This window comes from Scomber japonicus, chromosome 6, assembly GCF_027409825.1.
Source record: "Scomber japonicus isolate fScoJap1 chromosome 6, fScoJap1.pri, whole genome shotgun sequence".
Taxonomy (NCBI): Eukaryota; Metazoa; Chordata; class Actinopteri; order Scombriformes; family Scombridae; genus Scomber; species Scomber japonicus.
Window position 1 is genome coordinate 30,417,301 of NC_070583.1, and position 18,845 is coordinate 30,436,145.

Here is an 18,845-nt window from a genome sequence, read left to right on the forward strand (position 1 = left end):
TCTTGTGTTTTTATCACCTAGGTGACACGCACACGCACACTACTTTCCCATTACATCTTTACACCTCCATACTGTTTCACACACTTTACAAGAGAGTCTTTCAATCTGTGAGGAGCAAGCAGCAGCGGTGGACAGAGTGTGAGAGAGATTGTATGTGAGTTACAGCTGAGGTCCTATGTGTTTGCGAGGGTGTGTGTGTGTGTGTGTGTGTGTGTGTGTGTGTGTGTGTGTGTGTGTGTGTGTGTGTGTGTGTGTGTGTACCTGTGTGTGTCAATAGTGGTGTAGTGGGAAATACAAAGTGTATGTGAGAGGGAGGAAGAGAGCTGACAGACTGAACAGAGGACAGAGAAGTTTCAGTGTCTCTTGGTCTCCCCATGTCAGTGACTTATTTATTTAGACCTCCCATCACTTTTGTCAAATAATACTATGAAGTAAATACTCTGAGGATACCTTGCAGTGTGCTCCTCTACTCTCACTTCCTTACATATACATGCATGTGTGTTATGTACTGTATGTGTTATATCTCTTCTTCTCGCCACAAAAGTATAAATCTGAGTCAAAAGCATAGGGATAGCAGAAATTGAGGTCACTATGCCTTCACACACACTTAATAAATCTTACTCTATCATGACTCTCAGCTACTTTTGTCAACATATTTACTTCCCTCATGTTTCAAGGCCAATCTCATAACAGCTAAATGTCAAATGTGTTGTGCTCATTGCCATTATTATCTATCTATTGTTAGTATGAGCCTTGAAGTCCGTGATCTCACCCATAAACTCACCTGCAGTGTCACGAATTCATAATATTTTTTTGCATGCATCATTGCTGGTTTCACATTATCTTATCTATCATTATCTTGTTGTTGACTCTCATGGTTGAAATTTTACATAAAAACAAAATACAGGTGGTCTAATATTTATGCTTCAGTTCTTTGAGTCTTTGAGCTTTTCGAATTTCAAAAGATGAGTTTAAAGCCAGACTACAGCAGCAACTAAACACGACTAGTATGCTCATTACTGTTAAAGAGTACAGTAACAATGACCTCAATTTAGGTAAGAGAGAGAGAGAGAGACAAAGAAGAAGGAGTTGACCCGTACTGCTCCATCAGCCAGCTGTGCTGCATGTGTGAGTTCTGAAATAGAAACACTTAGAGGTTCAAATGTAAAAACTCAAACTCTCTCTGTCAGTTGTTGCGTATTATTATGATTATAGCCAAGACACATCTGCGAAACTCCCTACTTCCCTCATTCTGATCTCTCCCTCTTACTGTGTGTATGTGTGTGTGTGTGTGTGTATGTGTGTGTGTGTGTGTGTGTGTGTTTTGTTCCCGCATTGAAGCCAAGAACATACTTTTCCTTTTAAAGAAACAGTCAGTGAGGGACAGAGTTATAGAGAGAGGGAAAGCTTGAGGCAGAATAAACACCTCCATGGCATTCAGAAAGAAAAGGTACAACCAGTATAAGTGAATAAGGGTTATATAAAAAAAAAAAAAAAGAAAAGAGATTTTATCAGTGGAGTATGGCATGCAGTCAAACAGCAATGAAAGATGGAAGAGAGGATAGTTGCGCAACACCACAGAGGGAGACAGTGGGGAATGACGTCTGCGGTGATGATTGTTGGATTGAAAATATGCTGTTCATGAAACATTATGACAGTTATAAAGTATCCTACGACAAAACTGAAATATTCTGTTAGAGTCCAAACCTGCTTTTAGGTTACATAAAACTACTTTTTCTTGACATAGTGTGGTTTAAATCATGCCTTGATCTGCTAGCTGCTAGAATACATAAAGCAATGTTGTTTCTTTTAAATGCATTTCAGTATAGTTTCTCTTATCATGCCCCTAGATGGTTCTCGAAACTATTATATTTCTTCCTCATGCTGCTTGTGTAACTTCAACCATCTCAACCCGTCATCTCAGATCTTAATCTACCTTGAAGTTCATCACGAGACTGTAAGACCAGAAAAGCAGGACAAACCTAAAGAAAGTCGATCATTACAATATACTCCTGCAGCATGTTTCCTTGTTTGACAGGCTTACAGACAAAAGACACTCACACCCTGGCATTATGCACTATTATTTAATGATGCATTATTGTTGACACTATATTATTATAACTGATTATGATGATTATGATAATTGTGATTATTGTTGAATTAGTCCTTTTTACTTTTATGTATGTAAATTCTCCGTTTATTAAGTATATTTAAAAAGAAGCATACAAGGCGAGTTCATTAATGATCATTAATCAATTCAAAGCAGTTGAAGCCTCATTGTAGTAAAATATATATTCATTAAGTTTTGCTTTATGAGAGTCATGTATTCTCCTGGAAACTTTGCTGGAAGGTTTTTATGAGACTTGGAAGAAGCACATCCCTTGGAAGAAGGAAAGTTGAGAATATCTGAGGAAAAAATGTGGACATTTTTATTTATTATATCTAGAATAAAATATATCTCTGTTTCCATTTCTTCTGTTGAAATTATTTCCTAACATTTAAGTTTATTTGATGAGGCAAAAAAAGTAAAATAATATTACAGTAATGCTTAGAATTGCTACTTGATGTCTAATGTGTTAATGCATTTCCCATCTTCATTTATATTAAATATATATATGAGAGGTTTAAATCATTAGTGGAAGCATCACAAGTATTACTGTTTTTGCATGTCATTAAATTTGCAGATAAATGTAACGATATAAAACCCTGGATGCCCTCAGAAAATATTAAAATATTCATCTATTTTTCATCTCCTCTCCTCTCCTCCCTCTCTTCTCTGTTTTTTTCCTCCCAGGGAAATAAACTTTATTACCCAGAGCTTTTTTACATTGTGCTGAGTCTCATATTTGAGCATTCATGTGTTCAATTCTTCGAAAATCCACTTCTAAAAACTTGACAGTGCCTCTTCATAATGTGACAGTTATGACAGTGTTCATTTTATGTCTTCTTGCCAAGTATGTCTCCCACATATTGTGTATTTCAAGAGCATTTCATAAACTCTAGGGGCAGTTTCATTCGCAGCCCGAGCTCATTTCCTGGAAGTTGCTCCCGCCTGCGGTTTAGAACATTTTGTTTCATTTTCCAACTGTGGGTTCCCGTCTATCCCTCCCCCCCTCATTCTTCTGCCTCTCTGCAATCTGATCCCATTTCCGTGTAAGAAGGAAGCAAGCAATATACTCTGGAAAAGTGGGAAGGGAAATGAAGGAGGTGGGGGAAAAAAAGGTTTTGGGAAATAGTACAACTTTAGAGAATTCATTAAGAGTCTCGGTGGGAGTTGATACACATGCCAAAGGGCAGAAACATAAATAAATAGATCGTAGAGCAAATTAGGGAAGGTTTGGAACTGACATAAGAAAGAAAAGTTGGGAACTGGCATGCCTGGATCTGTCTGGTTGTTTTTTTCTGCAATAACACTATTGCTCAACTTTGAATAGTTGATGATAAAAGTGTTGAAAGGTCAGAATTTTAAAAAGTCTGCAAAGAGTTCCTGTAACGAAATTTAAAGTCTTTTCCTGGCACTAGATACACACATATAACAATTACATCCACAATAATATCCTCTCTTCTGTTTTTGGAGTCAAACGCTGGCAAAAGGCTGGAGCAGGCAATTTTCCATTCAGTCATAATGGACAACACTGGCACTTTTGTTTCTCCTAGCACTTTGTGAAGTCAGCTCTGTTTACCATTACCATAATAGCACAATGGCTGTAAATGAACTTGAATAAAAATATGTAGACTTTCAATTCACTCATTCAATAATGCGAATCTGTGTTACAGCCTTGTGTAATGCTACCTAACATATAATTTTGCTCATCCTTTCCTTTTTTTTAATTTTGTGGACAATAGCAGCACTGAACTTTGTCCGTGTCCTTCCAACTTTGGCAAAGGAACACTGTGATTAAATAGTCCCGAAAATAAAGCATCTGCTGAGATTTTGCAGCTAAACGTGGAGCTCAGCGGACACAGGAAGAAACCTGGGCAGAAGCCATTGGAACCAGGACAGCAGGGAAAGCACCTCCACACTGAATGAGTCCCAGTGTAGTGACAGATGCAGAAATTTCCTGACAACACACAGAGTCATCCTTGACCTAAGAGACACAATCTGCAACACACACAAACACACACACACACACACACACACACACACACACACACACAGAGGGTCAGGTCACTAACTTGCTGATATAAGCATTTCGTGTGCCAATGTGTGTGAGGGGGGTTTACAGGAGAGAGTCAGATGTCTATTTATTACTATTATTATGTTTCATATGTCGTTATGGAAACAACAAGATAAACTCTGTAATCCCAAATAATAATAGAAATAACACACAATAGTAGTAATAAAACAGATAAGACATGTTGAGAATAAAATGGTGTGGTATAATAAAGGCCTTTAAAAAATAAGATTATGTGATGAGAAGTGATTTAAAAGACGTTGCAAACTCTGCCAGCCTCAAATCTTCAGGCAATGACTCCCAGAGCTGCTGAAGCCCGGTCGACTTTAGTCTTGAGTCTTCAGCCAAGAAGACCGACCGCCTGAAGGACGAGGACGCAGCAGTGTAGCTGGGTGCACAGCTGTGACCTGCTTTGAAGGTAATCAGTAAACTCTTATTGAACCACTTCCTAAAACTGACTGGTAACCAGTAAAGAAAGATTAACCCTCCTGTTGTCCTTGAGTCAAGGAAGGAAGGAAGGAAGGGAGGAAGGAAGGAAGGAAGGAAGGAAGGAAGGAAGGAAGGACTACGGATGCAAATTAGCAATTTGCTATAATCCGGCATATTTACAAAGATACAAACATTTATGTTCATTAATATGCACTGTCCCTATCCAAAAATAAACTATTACTATTACTACTACTAAGGAAGGAAGGAAGGAGGAAGGAAGGAAAGAAGGAAGGAAAGGAGGAAGGAAGGAAGGGAGGAAGAAGGAAGGAAAGGGGGAAGGAAGAATGGAAGTGAGGAAGTAAGGAAGGAAAGAAGGAAGGGAGGAAGAAGGAAGGAAAGGATGAAGGAAGGATGGAAGGCAGGAAGAGGGAAGGAAGTATGGATGAAAGGAAGGATGGAAGGGAAGGATGGAAGGGAAGGAAGATGGAAGGAAAGGAGGAAGGAAAGAGTGAAGGAAGGAAGGAAAGAAGGAAGGAAGGAAGGAAGGAAAGGAGGGAGGAAAGAAAAGAAGGAAGAGAGGAAGGGAGGAGGGAGGAAGGAAGGAAAGAAGGACAGAGGAAATAAGGAAGGAAGGAAGGAAGGAAGGAAGGAAGGAAGGAACAGACAAGGTCAATTTGACCTGGGAGGACGACACAAGGGTTAAAACAGGAGCTCAACTCTGGATACAATGAATTAAAATAATCCAACTTTATCCAAGATGATCTAAAGTTCAGATCATGTATTTTCCTGCACAACAAAGATGACATTTGACTTTCATAAAACAACTAATCTATCTTGTGTAATGTTGTGTAAGTAGAAAGAATAACCTCATCCAACTGTCCAAAAAATCCCAATAAACTAAATCAAATAGTCTCTAGAACATTTGCTTTGGTGCACAAAATAGTACATTATGTGCTTAATGTTAAGTACTAGTGTTGCAAAATCACTCAAGGAGCTCCCTCTTGCAACAGAACTCAAATTATTCGATCTTGCATAAGAAGTTGTTTTTTTTTTTAAATCTCATCTCGCTCCTTTCTCTTTCCTTTACTATTTTCCAGAGCTTGGCAGGTAAAGAAAGTTAAAAATCCAGCAGCATCCACATGACTAAGCTTGTAATGAATTTTAATGAATGACAGATGAGTGAGATGATGCATTTATGACTAACCAAACAGTGGGAATACTTTTATCAATCAATCCCACACAAGGATAGAATTTATTTTGTGTAACATCCTTCACACTGAAGTATCGTTTTGACTTCATAGTGAGTGGGAAGGATATTGGCATAAAGCTGATTTCTTTGTGTCTGTTTATTCCTTAAGTGGAAAAAAAACTTCACACTGAGAAATTTGTTTGGGGTCTAGATGAGAAATGTATGACTCCTCAGAGAAAACACCCGTCTAGAATAGAAACACACACACACACGCGCACACACACGTCCTAGATTTCACTCTGTTACAAGAAAACCACCTCATTTGACTCCTCCAAGGCAACAAATATTACCTGAGTTTGCAGTCACAGCTTTCACAAAGTTTAGGGTAGAAGTGGAATATTGTTATATATTTATTTGAACATCTGTTTCTGACGGAGTTTGGCCCACAGCAGAAATTCCTCCAAAACTACACTCTGGAGGAAACTGATAGAGGAAGCCAGAGATTTCCTCATAATTGATGAGCTTTGCAAAAAAATATATAAATATTTAAACATACTTTTTATTGCTTGACATGCTTTCATATATATATATTGTATGTTTAATTGTACACATATATATTTATCTGACAGCTAACTTGCAACATTTTGAATAATCACTTAAAATGCTCTGTTTTGGTAGAAAAAGTACAATGTTTGATTTTCTATCTATCCTTTCAAAATAAACTTAAGAGATGGATTAAAAATAACCAAAACTGTAACCATAACTAACCTGCACTGTAATTTATCTGTATGTCTAATGCCTTATATGTCTGTCTGTTTTTTTAATTGTGCTTATTTGTCACTCTGTTGTTCTTTTCTTTTCTTTTTTTTTACTTTTATTTTTATTTATTACTCTTTCTTTCTCTCTGTCCTGACCTGTCAAAGGACAACGGATGAAAACTAGCCATCTTAGCTAATTCTGGTGCATTTACATTTTAATTTGAAATGTTCATGAATGTACACTGTCCCTTTTTAAATAAATACACTAAACTAAACTAAAAGGTACTGAAGTATCTCTTTAGGCCCTGAAGCTCAACAAGTATTGTAAATCCTTGGCTGGCTAAAATCATAACAGGGGTTTTTGGACTGGGCGCCACATTTTTTTGCACACTGATCACACTTCCATTTGTACTCCACGTTGTTTATGAGTTGCATCGTGACTAATCTCGCTTTGGGAAGAAACCCTGTGGAAACAAGTCTAACCAGCCTAGCATCATGCTGATCTGTGCCACAGGCTACACCTTTGAGCTGTGTTCATCTTTCACCTCCTCAGAGCAGAAAGTGACATTTGAGAGTTCAGATTCATCCCTTTATTATCCTTTATAGAAAATGTGTTATGTGTTTATTCATATAGAGGTTATCGTTTACAAATCAATAATGTTCCCACTTGTCATTTTACAACTTGTTTTTATTTCTCTTCCTGTTTTTATTTCTATATACTATATCATATACCACTGAGAAGAGGATCTGATGCTCTTTCAGTAACAGCAGCCATGAGTTTTCTCACAGGCTTCATCGACAAGAATCAAAGAATGAAAACACACTAACCACGGAAAAGAAACATATTTTTAAAACATATTTTTTATTTTGATCACTTGACTATATTAATCATGCAACTGCTGCTTTCATAGCTCCTACTTCTTGATAGAATATCACCACAAATAATACCGACCAAATGATCAATGATTAACAATAACACTGAGAAAAACAAAAAGTAGAGCAGAAGTTAGATAAATGAGGGTGAAGAAAAGAAAGGAAAACACCAGATGTGCTGCATGACATGTTTCCCTGCTGCTCCTAAATGCTGACACATAAAGAAAATATTTTGTCCAGTCATCACTCATTCTGACCTGCTATATTACTGGTAATGGCACTCATAATGTACTCAGCATATAGGCTGACGGAAACAGAAAGCTAGTTTCAACATACAGGAGATTTTAATGTTATCCAACACATGCTACAGCATACCGTAACAGGGACATGTTTTTTTTATTTGTTTCCCTATTAGGTCTTTAACTGCCATACTATTATTTTATCCATACGCATTCATTCATTTATGTTTTCTGAATTATTTAAAAAAGATATGTTGTTTTATTCATATTTAGGGTGCTTTTGAAACATCTAACCTTGGCCAACAACAAATATATTAACCTTCTTAAAGCACTTTACATTTTAATCTTTCATACCAATTCTGTTTTGTAACGCTTTAGCCATGCTAAAACAGTATCTCAGTATCTCGCCCAGAGTCACTTCCAGAGTCGGTAATTAAACTGTCAATCTATACAATACAGTCTCAAAGAGCTTCTAATGTGGCTGTAGACTCCTACATGCATAGATGTGTCCAGAAGTTTAGCAACGTACTGACTACTGGCAGGGCTAGTTGGTGAACTGCTGCACCTGCCGAGCTAACCGCTAAGTCGCTAGGTGACTTAGCCGGGCTAGCGCTAGTGAGACGTAATAGCTCCACTGTTCTGTACAAGAAGTTACTGAAGAGGAGTTTAAGTTAACTTAAATTGCAATAATTTACTGATTACACATTAACCTTTCATTTGCACTCTATGTCCTTTTAATGATTTTAAAGCAAATCATTATTTTATGCTGCAATCTTATATTTAATGCTCTATTCTAGTATCTTATTTCTCTCTTTCTATTATTCTGTACTTTGTTTTTATTATTATTAGTGTGTGTGTGTGTGTGTGGGGGGGGGGGGTAATTGTATGTTTTAATGTTTCTCAAATTGCATGTTTTTCTGTTTTATGTAAAGCACATTGAGTTGCCATTGTGTATGAAATGCACTATATAAATAAAACTGCCTTAGCTTGTAGGCTAACTCTGCCAAACCTTTTCTATGTAAAATCTGACATTGATGAGTTAAACAAGGCACCTCCACTGCTTGGAAATGACGTTGTTGCACTATGACTTTAACCTGAAATCTGGCCAGTAAGGGATTATTTGTTCCTTTGAACTACTGGTTCTGTCACGTCAAATGACCCTCATGTGTGTTTGCACGTTCGCCGCAGTGTGTGTGTTCAGTGCATGATTTCCAAAGTCCACCATCACTATCAGATTATCCTACATAGAAACATCCTTATCTGTAACATATGAAATAAAGGTGGAGAGACTGTCTTCCTTTCTAACTAACTATATATATCTATCTGGAGAGGCAGGTACTTTCCCCACAGTGATTAAGTCAACATGGACTTCTGACCAACTTAACCACTGATTCACTTTCTCTCCCCACTCTCCCCACTTCCATATCGCCTCTTTCTTTTTAAAGCCACTCTTCCATCTTTCATCTGAGGAATTGCTTGATTCAACACAAGCATGAGCAGCTCGGGTTCATCACATTTCTGTAGCGGCCATGTTATAGCCTTACAAACCTGCTCCACTGCTGTTGCTAAGTTACTGTAGAGCCTTGTGTGTGCAATGTTTGGCATGTCACCATAGCGATGTTACGGAGGGCATGGTTAAATATTTGCAAACTATCACTTATTAGAAGCACAGGCTGGTCAAACTACATCTATCAGGAGCTTTTGGTGAACCTGAGCCTGGAATAGGAACGGAAATGAATAAAGAAAGGTAACCGAAACGAAAAACAGGTGGAGGTGGAGAGTAGAACGATATAACAAGAGTCAACAAGGTGTCATACTATCTATACTACAAATATCATATATTTCAAAGTTAACACCTTAAAGCCATGTTAAAATAACATCTGAAAGGTCAACATATCAATTATTAGAATTCCACATACACATCTCCATTCATCATCGTTAACATCTTCATAAGGATCAGTTTTGTTTCAGCATTATGGAAATCTTAAGGTACTCTGTGTGTCCTCTGTGACATATGATGATGAGTAGACACTAAGAGTGAGGCATACTACTGAAAACTTCCCCTCCATTTCCCACCTCGGTGAGTTGGAACAGCCTGAATAGTTCCTATTTTCCTTCTAGCCAGGACTTCCTCAGGAATAAAAAAAATACCCCAAAGCAGTAAAAACAACTTATTTTCAAAAATATTATAAAAATGTCTTTGCTTCTTTTTTTTCTTTAAAAAAAAATCCAAATAGCAACTAAAGTTAAGCTGTTAGAGTAAAGATTATGAAGTTTCTGCAGGAATGCTCCTTAAAGCCATCATGTTAGAATAACATCTGAAAGGATAACAAATCAATTATCACAATTTAGTTTTAAGATTTACTGTAACTACATCCAAATTTCCATTCATCATCATTAACATCTTACCTAAGGATCAGCTCTGTGTCAACATTATGGAAGTCTTAACGTACTCTGTGTTTCCTCTGTGACATATGATGATGAGTACAGACTTAGAGGGGGGCGTATTACTGAAAACTTCCCCTGCATTTCCCACCTAAAGTGGGTTGGAACAGCCTGAATACTTCTTATTTTCACTCTGGCTAGGAATCCCTCAGGAATAAAAAAAAATCCCCAAAGCAGTAAATACAACTTCTTTTCCAGAATAACAAAAGTTTGTTTATTTGTTTGTTTTTATTAAAAACTGCACAGAGTTAAGCTATGAGAGAAAAGATTGTGAAATTGCTGCTTTAACTAAGTATTGTACTTGTATAAATTTGAGGTTCTTGTACTTTTCACCACATGAACCACACCTCAGAGGGAAATAATGTATTTTTTTCTCTACACACTGAACAATCCAACAGTATAAAATGCAGTCAGAATTAGCTCCAGCTCCACCAGTAAAATGCTTTTTCCACATGAATGCATAAAAATATAACATATAACCATTTCAGTTTGTCTGCTTAGCAAAATACCCCTACTGATACATTCTGTTTATAATACTTAACTAATTATTTAAGAGGCTGACGTGACTAACTTGACTTTATATGTTTCTCAACCACTGATCCAGTTTCCTGTAAAAGCAGACTTCATGGTTGATAGAGGTAAACACGCGCCTTTTTTAGTTAATGATCCATCTATACAGCTCAGACACATTACACAGGCACAGTACAAAGCACAATAAATAGATGTGGGCTACAGGTTATATATAACTCTCGTCTTGTCTTGTCTGTCATCTTTACAAGCTAATGTGTAGCAAAATTTGAATGCCACAGACATAAAAAAAAAATCCAATTAAGTGGTCACAGAATATTGATTAGTTTCAGGCTTGCAACATAACATATTTTCCCCACAGCTTATACATGTTTACACTCACTTAAAAAAAAAACCCTGATGTTGCCTTGTACAAGTCCTAACATATTAGAAAGCAACATGTATGCTGGCATGTAATGTAAGAAACCCCCCCCCCCCTCTCCCTCAGTGGAAGCCTCACTCACTCAGTTAGTCACTGAAGGAGGAAGCTCTACCGCTGTCAGCAGGAATTCTCCTTAAAGCCATGTTTATGTGTGTGTTTGCATGCAAGAATGTAAGAGTGTGTATTTGTGAGTGCCCCTCCCTATTAGGGTGACTTTCCATACAGAAACAAGTAGTGCAAGGTAACCACACACACACACACACACTCACACACACACACACACACACACACACACACACACACATAAACACACAAGCAAGCCAAGTGCCCTCCTTACCTCTGTGCCAGTTTATTGGCCTGGTGAGAAAAAAAAAAGGACTGAAGAAACTAAAGGGAAACGAGAAGGCAAAGAGAGAGACTCATTTTTTTTTACCACACCCGTGTAGACTAGTCTAATACAATGTTTTTTGAGAGTACTTAATACTGCCATGTTAATATTTAGATAAGTCATTTAATATGTCTAGCTGTAGTTATTAATAGCTGAACATGAGAGGCCTGTTTGGTGAATCTGTCTGCATAAGAAGCCTCAGTTACAACCTGGCATCACCTACAGTACAGCACGATTTTGAACTTTAACAAAAACAAACTTCAGTGCATTTTTTCAGTTCAATCAGCAGATATGTGGGGTATTGTTTACTAATAAATAAATAAACCATGATTCATTTAAAAAAGAGGATAATCAGACCCCATGAATTCAAAATATGGGAAAGCCATATGTAAAGTGAATTATCATCATGTAGAGATACGAAAGTACAATAAAAGCATGGGAGAATATATGAACATGTAATGGCGGTAAGTCAGAGCAGAAGTGTGTATGTTACCACATACCTCATTGTTTCTGAGAAGCAGAAGTGGGAAGTTACTTTTTATTTATTTAGCTTGTGCACTAAATTGATTCTCCATTAAAAATCAGATTTTGTGAGAGTTTCAGTCCAGCATTTAGTTGTGTCATATCTGAAAGTACTTTTGGTACTTTGCAGAATACAAACAGATGTTACATTGCACAATAGGAGAGGAGCTTATACTGGAAGACTGGAAGCAGGAAGCCACCTACATCCAACTTGAAATATCTATAATAAATCATTTAACACTTAACAAACTACTGCTTGGGTGATAGAACATCTTCCTAATACTTACTTTTATAAAAGATTTATCTATCAATATTTATTTGTATAGTACCAACACACAACAAAAGTTATCTTGAGGTACTTTTCACACAGAGCAGGTACAGATCATACTCTTTAATTATGGTATTGATACTTTTACTGAAGGATTTGAATACTTGAGAACCAAATTTTCCCCTCTTCAAGATTGCAACATATCAGTCAATCATCTTGATTCATTTGCGTCATTTGGTTTTTACGGTCAAAATGAGTGATCCCATTGACAGGACCTAAAGCAAAATTCAGCGTCTATGTTGCATAATAAGTGTTTCACTTTAAAATATCAAGGCAAACTATTTATTCATGAGCTATAACTACAGAGCATGTTTCTATGCATTTAAGAATCTTTGTGGATGTAGATTTTGGGCTGAAGGTTGACTGCTGCCCCCTCTTTTTGCTTATGAGATTAATTTGACCATTGAATAATGAGAATGACTTGTGCCTTGTTTCAGTTATGAGTCATCCAGTTAAAAAGGGTGATGTGGGTGTAAATCTTCCATCAAAACATCCTAAGTATTATCATGGTGTTAACCGACCACAGTGCGGAGTTAAAACTAAAAAGATTGATTACATATTTTTCCCCTCTTCAAGATTGCAACATTACAGAAGAGGATTAGGGCCACTGTGGAGAAACAAAAGGGAGTTCTGACTTTTTTCTTAGAATTCTGACTTTAAACTCGGAAGTCTGAGTTTAAAGTCAGAATTCTGAGTTTAAAGTCAGAATTCCGCTCTGCCTTTGAAGTCAGAATTCTGAGAAAAAAGTTAGAATTCTGAGTTTAAAGTCAGAGCGGAATTCTGAGTTTAAAGTCAGAATTCTGACTTTAAACTCAGAATTCTGACTTTAAACTCAGAATTCTGACTTTAAACTCAGAATTCTGAGAAAAAAGTTAGAATTCTGCTCTGCCTTTAAAGTCAGAGCGGAATTCTGAGTCGAATTCTGAGTTTAAAGTCAGAATTCTGAGAAAAAAGTCAGAACTCACTTTGGCTCCCCACAGTGGCCCTAATCCTCTTCCATACAACATTTGTCAATCATCTTCATTTCTATGCGTCATTTGGTTTTACTGTCAACATGACTGATCACATTGACTGGACTTCAAGCAAGAAATGAAGATGATTGACAAATGTTGTACGGAAGAGGATTAGGGCCACTGTGGAGAAAAAAAGTGAGTTCTGACTTTTTTCTCAGAATTTTGACTTTAAAGTCAGAGTGGAATTCTGAGTGGAATTCTGACTTTTTTCTCAGAATTCCTCCTCTCCTCAACATTTGTCAATCATCTTCATTTCTATGCGTCATTTGGTTTTACTGTCAAAATGACTGATCACATTGACAGGACTTAACGCAAAATTCAGCACCTACGTTGCATAATAAGTCAAATAACTAAACTAAACTAATAATTTTGTTACACTTTAAAATATCAAGGCAAACTATTTATTTATGAGCTAACTACAGAGCACATTTCTATACATTTCTGTCTGAGAATCTTGGCTGAAAGTTGACAGCTGGCGATTTTTTTTTCTGGTTGTGTCCTTTCTGTCTCTGTTTACAGTTGTCACACGTCACTATTTTGTAATAAACATGTCAGTAACTTTTCTACATTTGCACAACATTTATTAGAAGGTTCGTGTTGTAATTACCAGCATCAATCATGACTCATGTGAGTGAGTGACACAAGAAGAGACAGCAGCGTCAGGACTGACCACTTATTTGCTGATATCAGCACAACAGCAGATACTGTTGATATACACTTTATTTGTCCATTGGTAAATTATTAAGGTTTCACTGGGTCGGAGGGACTCTTTTTTTCTTAATCTTCTTTCGTCACTCTCACTGTCATTTCCCCTTTATCTTAGTTTCTTATCACACAAATCTGCTTATTGTGCTGTCTTTAAGCGTCCGCCTGCCGTAATCAATCAAGCATCAATGCACACAGCAGTGAAGGTATGGGAAAAATAAAAAGAGTCAGTGTAGCAATTTTGCTCAGATAATAAAGCAATTATAAGCAGTATGGTTAATTTTATATGGGGGGGTGCACAGTTTCAGTTTTATTTATGAGATTAATTTGACCATTGAATAATAAGAATGACTTGTGCCTTGTTCCAGTTGTGGGTCATACAGTTAAAAAGGGTGATGAGGGTGTTAGTGTCATGGTAACTGACCACAGGGCTGAATTTAAAAAAAAGATGAATACAAATGGCAGGTGAGAGTCCAGTGTTAGGTCCCATCTACTTATCAGTAATTGTGCTGTGGTAGAATATATTAAATCTGTTCATATCAGAATCACAACAGAAACTAAAGTAAGGGGAAATGCAACCATATGTATTCTGGTAAGCAACAATGTACAGTAATACATCCTTTCCTCTGTGGGCAAAAAAAACACACACTCAGAAAACCATACAATGTCTGTGATCGGGGACAATATGATTTCTAATGCTTCCTGAAACCTACCATTAGTCATAGCAATGTATATACTGTAAACATATGATTACGTGTTCATGTATATAGGCAGAAAATCCCTTCCTCACTTGTTATGTGGGATGAAAAGGATCAGTGTACAAGCTCTTAACAAAACAGCCTTCTTTTTGTCACTTCACATCTGGGTGCTTTAGATCCTGAAAAATTTCACAGAGCTGAAATGATTTACCACTTTGCAGAAAAGCTCTCATCATTCATAGTAAAGGAGTAAACATACAGAATGAGAAAAGGAAAAACAAGTAATAGGCCTAAATGGATAGTATGCATGAGGGCTTTTGTAAATAAGCCACTTTGCTTTCACGTGTCTATGAAACTGAAACATTTCACTGGAAGCTATAAATACACAGTATTCTTTCTTGTCTTTCTGTTTTTTTCTTTTTCTGTGTGTGTGTGTGTGTGTGTGTATGTGTGTGTGTGTGTGTGTGTGTGTGTGTGTGTGTGTGTGTCTGTGTGTGTTTTTTTTGTTTTTTTTCTTTACTACGCCCATCTGTGTGAGGTCACCACGAAACTTGAGATGAAGGCAGGGTCATCCGGGAACATAGCGAGTGGAAAACCTCTTCTGGGGAGGAGCTTAAAAAAAAATCTATAAAACTCAACGAACAGCAGTGGTTGACTTATTCTACTCAACTACTCTCTGGACACAGGTATCAAACACTGAGCTGTGGATCCGAGCTGAACCTTTTTTTCTTTTTTGTACAAAGGGGTACAGCATGTCCGAAATGCTTGACATCTTGACAAAGGTGAGTCATGGATTCATAATGTTGTTTTGGAAAAAAAAAAAAAAAATTAGAAAAATAGAAAGAGGAATAGGGCGTGTTAAATGTTGTTGTGGATTATCTCTTCTATAACTTCTGCCAGAGTGTTTATTTGTTTGTTTGTTTATTCCCTTCTCATTTTTTGTTCCTGTGCGATTCACTAATTTGACAGTAAAATCCTTGAGTTGAGCAGAGATTTCGCCTCAGAGGACTTATTGAGTTTAAAGAGATAACGAGATCAGGGAGACAGTCAGTGCTGAGTTGTTTGTTTCTTGAATTCCAATCTTCCACCAGTGTCTGAATAATGCATGAGAAAAACAAAACAGGCTCGATTATGTACATTTAATCTGTATTTTCGTTTAGATTGTACGTAAATAGAAGATAAAAGTTATATAACTTCTAGTGCTGTTTTTTTTTCTTAAAGGCTGTTTTGACTTTTTTTTGTATGCAAGCATTCAAAAAATGTGATTTATTTTTTAAGAAATGTTTTTAAATGTGAACGTATACTCGTATATTAGTATTTTATTTTGAAAAGACGAACTTGAAATGTATTTGCTATAGAAAGTGCGATCGAAAAGTATAAATATTCAACATGTATTTCTTTGAAGTGAATAATATATGTGTATTAATCATTTAAATCTTCTGTAACAGAACTTCTCAACCCTGGACCTGGATGACGGCTTGTTCCTGTCACAGTCTCAACTCAAAGTCCCAGGGCAGAGTCGGGTGAATCGGTCAGCCTCCTACTACTCTGCCCAGTCCCCCCCCCTCTCCTCAAGCCACAGCTTGAGCACCGAGCATGTTAACGATGACAGCGGCAGCCCTTTCTGGCCTTCCAACATCTGGGGTCAGGCTCCTGTCTCCAAACCTAAACAGCTGTCGTTCAGGCCTGACCGCTCCATGAGCCTAACTGAGTCCACCAGCACCTTGCTCTCCTCTTTTGAGCAGCTCAAGAACCTGGAGGCCTTTTCCTCACCTACAGCTACTACTGTGGCTCCCCCACCTGGCTTCCCTCCCACATCCAACCTCCCACCCCAGCTCCCACCTCTGCTCTCCTCTAACCGTTACAAGACTGAACTGTGCCGTGGCTTCCAGGAAACTGGTAGCTGCAAGTATGGCAATAAGTGCCAGTTTGCCCATGGTGAGGCAGAGCTGCGTGGACTTTACCGCCACCCTAAGTACAAAACAGAGCCCTGCAGAACCTTTTATAACTTTGGGTACTGCCCTTATGGTTCACGCTGCCACTTCATCCACGAGGCCAAAATCAGCAGAGGTCCACTATCTGCTAAATTTCAGAATGAGCGGCAGATGAGTGCCACAGCAACCAGTGGTCAGAATCCACGCCACCAGCTCCGCCAGAGTGTCAGCTTTGCCGGTTTCCTGGGTTCACGCAGCTCACCTCCTCCATCATTTCCTTCATCCTTTAATGATCCTAACCTGGGGTTCAGTCGTGCTCCCTCCGTTTCTCCACCTCCCGCAGACCTCCTCTCCCCAGTTTTTGGTGACCTGTGGGAAGAAAAAGCATTCAAGTTTGGCAGCCAGCAGCAGAGTCGTGCCAGCACCGGAGACATCCACAACATTCCTCTCATCCTGGAGCCAAAGACCTCACGCTGTGTGTGTGGCCATGGAAATAACCTTTCTGCTGTAAACAGTAACAACAGCAGAGTCTTGACCAGCACAGAAGACGGGCACCACCAGGACAGCAGCATGCTGTGTGCGTTTCCCGGAGGCCACGGAGGATTCACAAAGCCTTCTGGTCTCCAGCGTTTCTCCTCTGAAGACTCCCTGGAGGACAGCTACAGCAGCAGCAGCGGAGGATCCAGTGGCACTGAGTCTCCAACTTTTGACGGCTCTGCCACCAAGAGGCTCACCGTGTTTGAGCGTCTGTCCCTGTCTGACTAATCCAAAGGGAAACAACAGAAGATAATGGACTGGTTAATAATAATGTCTTTTCTGTGTGAACTGTCTTCAAGAAACAAGAACTTTTTAGTCACCTTCTGATGACACAGTAACACTTAAAGTTTGTAAAGAGTGGAATCTCTTTACAAACTACACATGCTGAGATGATTTTACTTTAGTACCCAAATGTTAGCAGTCTATATTTTTATACTTAAAATACTGTGTAGCCAATTAGACCTTCTATTAGTGGTCGTCGAAAAGAGATCAAAATGGCTTATCAATAGTGATCATTCATTCCTGTGCCTTAAATATTCTCCCTGTTTCACAGGCTATTCACCCTCAGTGCCATAAACAGTATGTTTGTTTCTGTAGCCTTAATCAGTGAGACTTGACATGTGTCACTGATGCCATTTTATTTGTGAAATGCACTTTACAGCTAATTCCAATGGGAGAAACTGTCAACTCTCCCAGTAGCATTCAACCAAAGCTTCATACATCACTCTTTTGTGCGTGTGTGTGTGTGTGTGTGTGTGTATGTGTGTGTGTGTGTGCGTGTGCATGTGTGTATATATGCATGTGTGTGAGTGTGTATGTCATTTTTTTCTGAGACTTGGGGGGCTAACAAATATAAGTTGCAGAATGTTGAAAGATCAAAGTGTGCTAATAGATAAATGTATAAAAATGTATGTCAGTGAGTTTCGATCTGATAACTGACCCACTTTAACATTCTGTAATCTTTACTGGTTTGTAAATTGCACCCCATATTTTTATTGTCCCGTTTGTTTAACAGCCTGGTTCAGGGATTTGACACCGCAGTATTCCTTTTGGTCATTGCTTCATGTTCTTTAACTTAAACGAATATATTTATTATTATATTTATTTGTGTTGTAAGGAAAAAAAAAAGTTTGTTTTGTACTATTTATACAAATTCCTATGTCTGTGAAATACTAATGTGAGGCAAAACAGTAAAAAAAAAAAAAAAAAAAAGAGAATCTTATATTTTTAATCGTCTGAAAGGGACAAAATAAATTTCTGAAAAAAAAGAAATGAATGGATCCAGCTTTTTCTTTTACTGATTTGTTGTTGCAGTCAGGATTAATGATGCCCTCTGAGTAAGAGTCACACCACAGTCTATACAAAAACACTCATTATAATTTACAGTAACTCACACAGTTTAGCAATCACTCATAGTGCTTTTAGAGATTTGTGACAGATTTAATATCATAGTACGGTTAGGGTTAGGTTTTTCAGACCAACATGCAATTTAATTGATGTGTTGATACAGTCAACAATAATGCCATATGTTGTAAACAGAGACTGCTCCAAGAAAAATAAGACTTTTCAGACTCTCAAGGAATATGTTCAAGGTTCTTTAACAAAATCTAACAACACTATTTAGTTAGTGATGTGATTATTAATTATTGCACTATAACTTACT

The 18,845-nt window shown here is 37.7% G+C and overlaps 1 protein-coding gene across 1 annotated transcript; it reads left to right on the forward strand.

Moving 5' to 3' along the window:
- Positions 1 to 15,378: 15,378 nt before the first annotated feature.
- Positions 15,379 to 18,462, forward strand: zgc:162730 (uncharacterized protein LOC564559 homolog). The gene is made up of 2 exons (XM_053320896.1): positions 15,379 to 15,493; positions 16,160 to 18,462. The coding sequence occupies exons 1-2, from the start codon at positions 15,464 to 15,466 to the stop codon at positions 17,408 to 17,410; spliced, it is 1,281 nt and encodes a 426-aa protein (XP_053176871.1). The 5' UTR covers positions 15,379 to 15,463; the 3' UTR covers positions 17,411 to 18,462.
- Positions 18,463 to 18,845: the final 383 nt, after the last annotated feature.